Source organism: Sinocyclocheilus rhinocerous, unplaced genomic scaffold (genome assembly GCF_001515625.1).
Source record: "Sinocyclocheilus rhinocerous isolate Xijiao unplaced genomic scaffold, SAMN03320098_v1.1 scaffold1420, whole genome shotgun sequence".
Taxonomy (NCBI): Eukaryota; Metazoa; Chordata; class Actinopteri; order Cypriniformes; family Cyprinidae; genus Sinocyclocheilus; species Sinocyclocheilus rhinocerous.
The window spans coordinates 644,083-652,191 of record NW_015666537.1 but is presented as its reverse complement, the minus strand read 5'-3'; the positions used below and the strand labels follow the sequence as shown (position 1 = coordinate 652,191).

The following is an 8,109-nucleotide window of genomic DNA, read 5'->3' as shown; positions in this document are numbered from 1 at the left end:
CATTAAATATTTGTAAAAATGTGATGTTTTGGGCTCTAAAAACGTACAAGGGATATATAATAGTTTCATCTTTATGAATGTTTTAATGTGCAGTAAATGTGATGTATAAATTTGTGTGTTCAACTTTAGTTTTTATTATCACAGTATCTGGGTTTTCAAAACAGGAATAATATTTTTGTATTCTGGATCCAAAGACTAGATCCAAGTCACTTTCTCAATTGAAATATTTTTGTTAAAAAATAAACTAAAAAAAATTCAAACATGTGTTTTCCAGCAATCTCTATCACCATCAAACATCTTTGCATGGAAAATACTATACATAAAATTTCACTACTCCCTCAAGCATTTCTAGTCACCATAAATACATTATTTTGAAGCAATGCTTGACAACATACAGCAGTCCTTAGTAAACTAAGGATGAAAGCTAAACTAAACTCTAGATGGCGCCATTGACCGCTTTTGTAATCTTTCTCTCTGCATTTTACTGACTAGCTGGGTATTAATTTGAGGATGTAAATAAAGGTCTGTAACAGTGTAATGCAATGACTCTGTGCTAACAAACTGTCCTAGCAGACCACCTCTCAGCTATCTGAAGAAGGAGCACTATCTGAAAGTAGGGAAGATAGTGCAACACCTGGTTCACCTGGGGTAAATATCATTTGTTACTGTTTCCATTAGATTTATGTGTGATTTAAGAGCATGCATACAGATTGTATTCACTTTGACTTTAATATGTTGTTTGAAGTCCAAAGAATTCTTGATTTCTTTGTCAGGTCATGTATTATATCACTGGGACATCAAAAACATCAAGGGAGAGCACCTCTAGACCAGATGACCTTAAGGAACCTAAGGAAGCAACTTTCTCTCCTTCAAAGGTTGCACCTGAGAATGCTTCTGACCTTTCCCAGCAAAAATTGTTAACGTCAAATGACTTATCTATATTTTCACTTCAGTCAAGCCAATCAGTCAAGGAGGTCCAAAGCAAGCAAAATAATATTCATGAGGTGCCATCTGGCCCATTTAACTCTTTAAAGAACAGCACTGAAGCTGAAAAAGGGCCATCGATCATTAATTCCAAAGAGCTCAAGACTGAATCAGTGCTCATGTCCCTAAAGCAGGTAGTTCCCACACCTTCTGAGAAAGTTTCACCTGTTGAGGAGAAGTTAGAACAGCAGATACTGCGTATGTCTTCTGAGCCAGTCGCACCTGTTCTGGATAAGTCAATAATGCATGGACATCGCACAACCACTGTTCAAGTTACACTTGTTAGCAAGATTCCACAAAGTGCTGAACTTCAGGTTCACTCACCAGTCCATCAGCCCAACACTGATGCCTCATTTTCAACACAACCGAATGGCCATGTCAATGAGCAGGATGTAACAAAGAGATCATCTGAAGATCAGGCCAGATACACTGAGGAGGCCAGTCTAAGTCCAGACCTCCCAGGAGAAGAAGGTCCTCCTCCACCAAATAACTTTGCCTTCAGGATCACTAAAACCAAGGTACAGGCTCTATCAACTGGAGAGTACCAACAACTGGTAAACAGTAAAGGCACAGATGTCCAAACTGTTAAAGTGGGCTCAGAACCAACTGTATCTGCCCCTGAGGACTCTGGATGTGACAAGAAACCGGTTATAATCATTTTTGACGAGCCTATGGATATCTGTCAGGCCTACAAGCGACTGTCCACCATCTTTGAGTGTGAAGAAGAGCTGGAGAGGGTGCTATCGGAAGAGAGGATAGATGAAGAGAACGAGGAAGAAGTGGAAGCCAACTCAAAGAGTCAGGTCGGTCAGATAACACCTAGAAATAATCGAGATCAGTGCAGAAATGAGAACAGGGTAAACAATGAGAGAAGTAGTAGCGTTGCAATGCCTCTACAACAGCAGAGTTCTTTTGAGAGTTCTGCTCTAACCGTTGAGGAAGGAGACAAGACAGAATCTCCTAGAGATTTGAAAAAGAAATTCAAATTTAAGTTCCCAAAGAAGCAGCTTGCAGCTATTGGTCAGGCCCTTCGTACGGGGACAAAAACTGGCAAGAAGACACTGCAGGTAGTTGTCTACGAGGATGAAGAGGAACCAGATGGAACTGTGACTGAGCTCAAAGAAGCTAAAAGGTTTGAGATCAAGTCCCATGCAGACTCTGATTCTACCACCCCTAGGTCTTTATCGCTAAACCAGACCACCACATTACAGAGCACCAAAGACAGAACTGAGGAACTCCGTAAGACTACTTATCAAACATTAGACAGCCTCGAGCAGACCATTAAGCAGTTAGAAAGCACCATAAGTGATATTGGGCCTGCATTGGTTTCAGAAGTGTCCTTCAAAAGGGAATCGAAAGCAAAGAGAATTGCCAGTGATGCAGAACTGGAGGAGGGCAGTCCGACAAAAAAGCCAGCGCCTCTGAAGCCCAAACCCCACAAGTCATCTCTGCAAAAGAGATCCAAAACACAGTCTCGATCCTCCTCAAGCACGGCCACTTCCTCCAGTTCCTCCAACAGTAAACAGGTCTTTCTCAACTCCTTCTGCACTGCACACTTCTGCTGGTGGCTTGGGTTTGCTTTGAAAGCCTGACTTTCTAAACAATGACTTTAATCAACTTTGAATGTGTTTCGTAGGTGTCTTCGGGTGAACGCACTAGGGAACGCTGTGTTTTGAGGGCTCTGTGTGATTTCAGTGGACATGATTATGGACTTGGTGTTCTTCTTTTTCAAACCACTCTGTCTACTTTCACTGTTCAGACTTTCAATGAGGTTGAATTCACAAACCGTTTCTCTGTCTGAACGCCTTGCTATTTTGGGATTAATAAAGTGCATGTACTGTGGTTGGGAAATTGGTGGTACACTTGAGCATGCTGCCTGCATTCTTCTGTCCTCAATCATGTCTACAAATGAGAAATCTTTCTGTCATGTACTTGTCAATCACCTCAATCCATCGCTGAAATTGTTTCCTTGTTGATCTTTTCAGAACTCTGGTGACTCTCCTGCTTCGAGTCAGATTTCCTCACCTAAGTCTCGCCAGCAGCCAGCAGGGAGTGTGGAAAAACCCGGAAAACCTCAAAAGCTCCAGGACTCCCAGAGGCAATTCCGTCAGGTAGTTTTACTGTAGGGCAGTGTAAGGCATGAAGACACAGATGGGAAATGTCTTTGAGTGGTCTTTTGAGTGGTGTTATTGTGGACGCACATGGATCCAATATGATGATCTCTCTTCCCCTACAATTCATCACAACCAACTCCTTGTGCATGTTTATCTTTACAAATAGACCCTTTCAAGATATGCTACTTTTTTTTACCAACCCTTGCGCTCCTTGGGAATCAAACCCATAGCCTTGCCATTGTTAGCACAATGGTCTAGTTGAGCTATACAGGAAAACTATGTGACTGTTGTCATCACAGAAGCAAACACTAGGAACTTAGAGCGTAATCCTACTGTGTTGGTTGGGGAGTGATGGTTTATATTTCCATTTCTTTGGATTATGAAGACATTTTGAAGAACCTCTGACCTCTTTGGTCTGGAGCCCATATTCCTCCTTTGATTCCTTCTTTTCTCTCTTTGTTGCTTAATGTGTGAAATAAACTGTGAGAGAAAGGAGAGAAACAAAATTACGCCTTTTGTTACAAGAGTAATATTTTTGTTGGTGTTGTACTGTAGAATATTTTTATGGAATATAGAGCTCTATATTTTCATGTATGTGTTATCATCCTACTTGACTTTCCATGTCTTCCGGCATCTTTGTTCGCAGGCTAACGGGAGTGCTATGAAAGCTGGTGGGAATAGTAAACATGCTTTCCTTGCTTTGCCTGTTTCTAAGATCCCAGCTTTTATACCTAGCTCATGGAAACATAGCTCAACCCGTGCTCCTCGTTCAAATGCATCTAGGCTTACTAACCGAACTTCTTCCTCTTCTTCTAAGTCCTCTATCCCATGTCTCAGCCTGAGCTGGCCCAGCTGTAGACCCGTCTTGCCCTCAAAATCTCCCAAGCCCTCTCAGCAGCCCGAAGGTCAAAACCTAACCCTCCCTCCGCAGACTCAAAATTGCCAGTCCTGCTCCATTTCCTACTCATCCTCCTCCTCCTCTGTTTCTCCGACCTCTACTTCCTCTTCCATCCCTCCGGTCTCCCACTGCCATGTGCCGGGGAGGTCGAGCTGTACACATGCCCAGCTTCAGCAGCCACAGGTCTCTGAAGGCCTCTATCACACCAGCATCCTTTACAGGGAACATGGCATGAGCTGTCCATTTCTCTCTTTTGCTCATTCTGTTTGCACTCATTCTGGTGGTATTTAAGGTGTAACAGAAATACTGATTTAGTTATGCCATGTATTTGGGGTGGTGTTATTGTCTTTGTGCACTTCCACTGAAATCCAGAAGTAGTTCAGAATCTAGAGCCGTATATGGTGCTTCTGAATTATGGATTTTGTTTTGGAATATGTGAGGGATTAAATTTGACAGTGTTGGCTTTATATTTTATAGAAGTGTATTTGTTTACTTACATGAACTATATAAAATATACATTGCCATTTTAGAGAAAGGAAATGTATTTTAGTGTATTTTGTTTTAAATTAGCCATATTTAGTGGGGGTCCAAAAGTCTTGAGAGCGCAATGATTTAAAAAAAAAAAAAAAAAAAAAAAAACTTCCTAAAATCTTTATAAATCTTTTTTGTTGTTTTAAGACTTTCTTTAAGGTTTTTACAAAATAAAATAAGGAATATGTAGGATTCTGCTGTTCTTCTAGGTCACTAGAAGCAAATGACTAGGTCAAAGAAGCACATTTGTAAATATGTACAAATCATCAAATGTTCCTGCTTCTTAAATCATTCTGGAAAACATGATCATCAGGTTTTACACAAACTTAAATTGTTGTGTTTATAATTTTAATATAAAACATGTTGTGTTAAATATTAAAAATGCTAAATAAAAGCAGTTTTCACCAGATGTCTCAGACTTTTGGACCCCACTGTCTATCTGTCAGAAATGGTTTAACAAGTTTGTGGTGATTGATTTGACAGTTTGAAAGGGATTTAACCAAATCGCATCTGAATTGTTGCTCTTTGCCTCCAGTGCACTGCCAGTTTTAACAATATGCAGTTTGTAGTGTTTTGCCATAAAACCAAAGTTATTATTATAATTTTTTTTTTATTTAAAGACTCCAAACAAAGGTGTATATATATACAGTAGTATGAGTGGATGATGTGCAACCATCGTAGTGGTTCTGTAGCCTAGCTTTCTGTTACTTTATTCTTGTACTCCTTCAAATAACTCATGTCAAACAACCTTTTACTCCTATGCATGCATTTCAGATATTTAACCATGGATAATGCAAAGGTAAATGCTGTAAATATTACCTCTGACTTTGTAATGCTGTATAAATTGTATGAAAATTGTTTGGAAGAAAATGCTTGCCAGAGATGTTTATCAAATAAAGGGCTTCCAGTGTATTGTAATTTATTTTTACGTGTTTTTTTTTTCATGCTGTGCATGTAAATGTGTGAAATGTCTGACAACTACATATTTTAAAACATGGATGCAGAACAGAATTTAAAGCAAATGTAAAAACATCACACTTGTCTCTTTAGCAAACATAAGAGTTTAACCTGTTTCAAGGCCTGATAAAACAATTTGAAAACTGATGACAGCACTTCCAGTTTGTATCACTTCAATATTCAACTGCAAGAGCAACACTGACTTGCAGGACTTCTCACTGAAAAGAGACATACTGTAATCATATAAAGCTTAATTGGAAAACCTCTCTATATTATATGACACACATATAATATTGAGAGGTTTTCCAATTAAGTTTTGATGATTACAGCATGTCTCTTTTCAGTGAGAATTAGGGGTTGCACCGATTAGTCGACTTAAATGCTCTGTCGTGAGGCTTTAAAGGGTTAGTTCACCCAAAAATGAAAATTCTGTCATTAATTACTCACCCTCATGTCGTTTCAAACCCGTAAGACCTTTGTTCATTTTTGGAACACAAATTAAGATATTTTTATCGCTATATTTTATAGCTGTCGGACCCTGCATAGACAGCAATGTTCCCAACTGAAATGTTCCCAAGTCCAGAAACGTAGCAAGGAGATCTGTTTCTGGACTTGGGAACAATTTCAGTTGCGTTGCTGTCTATGCAGGGTCCGACAGCTCTCAGATTCCATCAAAAATATGTTAATTTGTGTTCCGAAAATGAACAAAGGTCTTACGGGTTTGAAACGACATGAGGGTGAGTAATTAATGACAGAATTTTCATTTTTGGGTGAACTAACCCTTTAAGCTTGACGTCGACTAGTCGCTGGTCCTATAGAGGGCGCAATAACAGAAATCTTTGAAGTCCACTTTTACGCTACGTTTCCAAACAGTTAAAATGACAAATAAATGCATACTCCGGAAAGCACTCCTGAAGACATGTGTGATTATACCACCTGGATGCTCGATATTGAACGGGAGAATGCACGTTTTAAACAGTTTATTGTACAGGTAAATGAATCGCCGTTCTAATCTAATGCGCGCTGCACTGTAACGCGCACACATAGGCTACAGACAGTAGATCTTACATCATGCGCACACATAATCATTCAGTAGCGCGGAAATTTATTTTCAACACTGTTCTGTGATTTCTCAATAATATAGCTTAGAAACTGAAAAGTTCTAGTATATATTTCTTAGTAATTAAGAAGAGAGACGCTGCCATCGCTCTCTCACTAATGCATTCATATAAATGTAATCTTTACTGTGCTACTTTCTGTATCCGATTTAAAACGAGCAGAAATCTGAGAAATAAAACGACCCAAAGACAAAAGAACTGATAAAAACAGCTGACAGCATTTTTAGCACAGTAATAAAGGTTTTTTTTTTTTTTTTTTACTATGATATACTTTGGACATGATGCTGTCAGTGTTACCAGAGTAGCCCATTACTGTTTCAGACCTTTAAGTAACAATTTAAGAAGGCTATATTGAGATATCAGATAAACTGAAGTGGGGATCTTAAACAAAAGTCTTTAAAAATGGGTTTCAAAAGCCATTTTAGAACTGTGCCTATGCCCCTTAGCAGTCATTTTATTATACGAGACATGAAAGCAATTAATACCTGATTGATGTAAGAGTCATATCTATTATGTGGCCAGCAAATCTCCTCTGAGACAAATGATTGGCACATCTATTAATTTGGACTTCTTCTCCGCGTTTAGATATGCATTATTTTAATGCCAAGTTTAATTCAGTCTTAAAGAATTAATTTAGCGTACCTGTTCAGAGACATGGTGCAGTCGATCATCTGCTGAAAAATGCCAGTTTCCACTGACTGTTTTATTCTTCCACCGGTAAGTACTCGAACACTTCATTAGCATTTAATTGAATTTTGTCTATCAGGAATAATGCTTTTAAAAGAAGAATGCTTCAATGAGAAAAGAGTACCCTGTGTACTCCCAAAAGCATCGGTGAGACGACATGATTGAGAGTCATTGTGTAAATATATGTGTTGTGACCTGCCAAACCTGGACGTTTTTTTTTTTTTGTTTGTTTTACTTTATATTTTTTGGTTTAGACCGAATAAAAGATCTGTCATTTAGGAAAGCATTATTTCTTCGAGACCTGACATTTAGAAATACTATTCAACGTTCAAGCAGACTCCAGAAATGTGTGTAAATGTAAGAATCAAATCAGACAGATATACTGACAGATTCATTATTTAAATCACAATCAAATTCAGATTTTATTCCAAAACCATAAAAGGGGAAAACATTTATCAACAGTAAAAACATAGCTTTGCCTTCATTTAAAACAATCATTACAAATAACAGTAATTTATTTAGATTCACTGTTACTTTGTTTACAAAACTGGTAACAAATTATTAAATCAAGTAATAAAATACAAACATTGAAATATAACATGACTGTACACTAAAATTTAATAAGTAACCTTTAGCGTTGATCCAGAACAGGGCACCAGCAGTCATATATTATTCATGTCCTTACAAGGACATCATGTGAATTTATATGTGAGATTGTTAAGGAGCATAACAAAACATACATACATAAATCTAGGGATGCACCGATACCACTTTTTCCAGTACTCGCCCGATACCGATACTTTTATTTTTGGTACTTGCC

At 38.3% G+C, this 8,109-nt stretch overlaps 2 protein-coding genes across 2 annotated transcripts in view; one reads left to right on the top strand and one right to left on the bottom strand.

Annotated features, from left to right (window-relative positions):
* LOC107732580 (sickle tail protein homolog) overlaps positions 1–5,442 on the top strand; it is a 60,477-nt gene extending 55,035 nt beyond the window's left edge. Inside the window, 5 exon segments of the mRNA XM_016543943.1 lie at positions 571–648; positions 774–2,510; positions 2,970–3,095; positions 3,745–4,103; positions 4,105–5,442. Of these exon segments, the coding sequence (XP_016399429.1) occupies positions 571–648; positions 774–2,510; positions 2,970–3,095; positions 3,745–4,103; positions 4,105–4,231 (2,427 nt within the window). The 3' untranslated portion in view covers positions 4,232–5,442.
* A 2,295-nt stretch (positions 5,443–7,737) lies between these two features.
* Positions 7,738–8,109, bottom strand: part of paxip1 (PAX interacting (with transcription-activation domain) protein 1) — a 35,413-nt gene continuing 35,041 nt past the window's right edge. Inside the window, exon 21 of the mRNA XM_016543952.1 lies at positions 7,738–7,997. Within this exon, the coding sequence (XP_016399438.1) occupies positions 7,982–7,997 (16 nt within the window). The 3' untranslated portion in view covers positions 7,738–7,981. The remainder of the gene's footprint in view (positions 7,998–8,109) is intronic.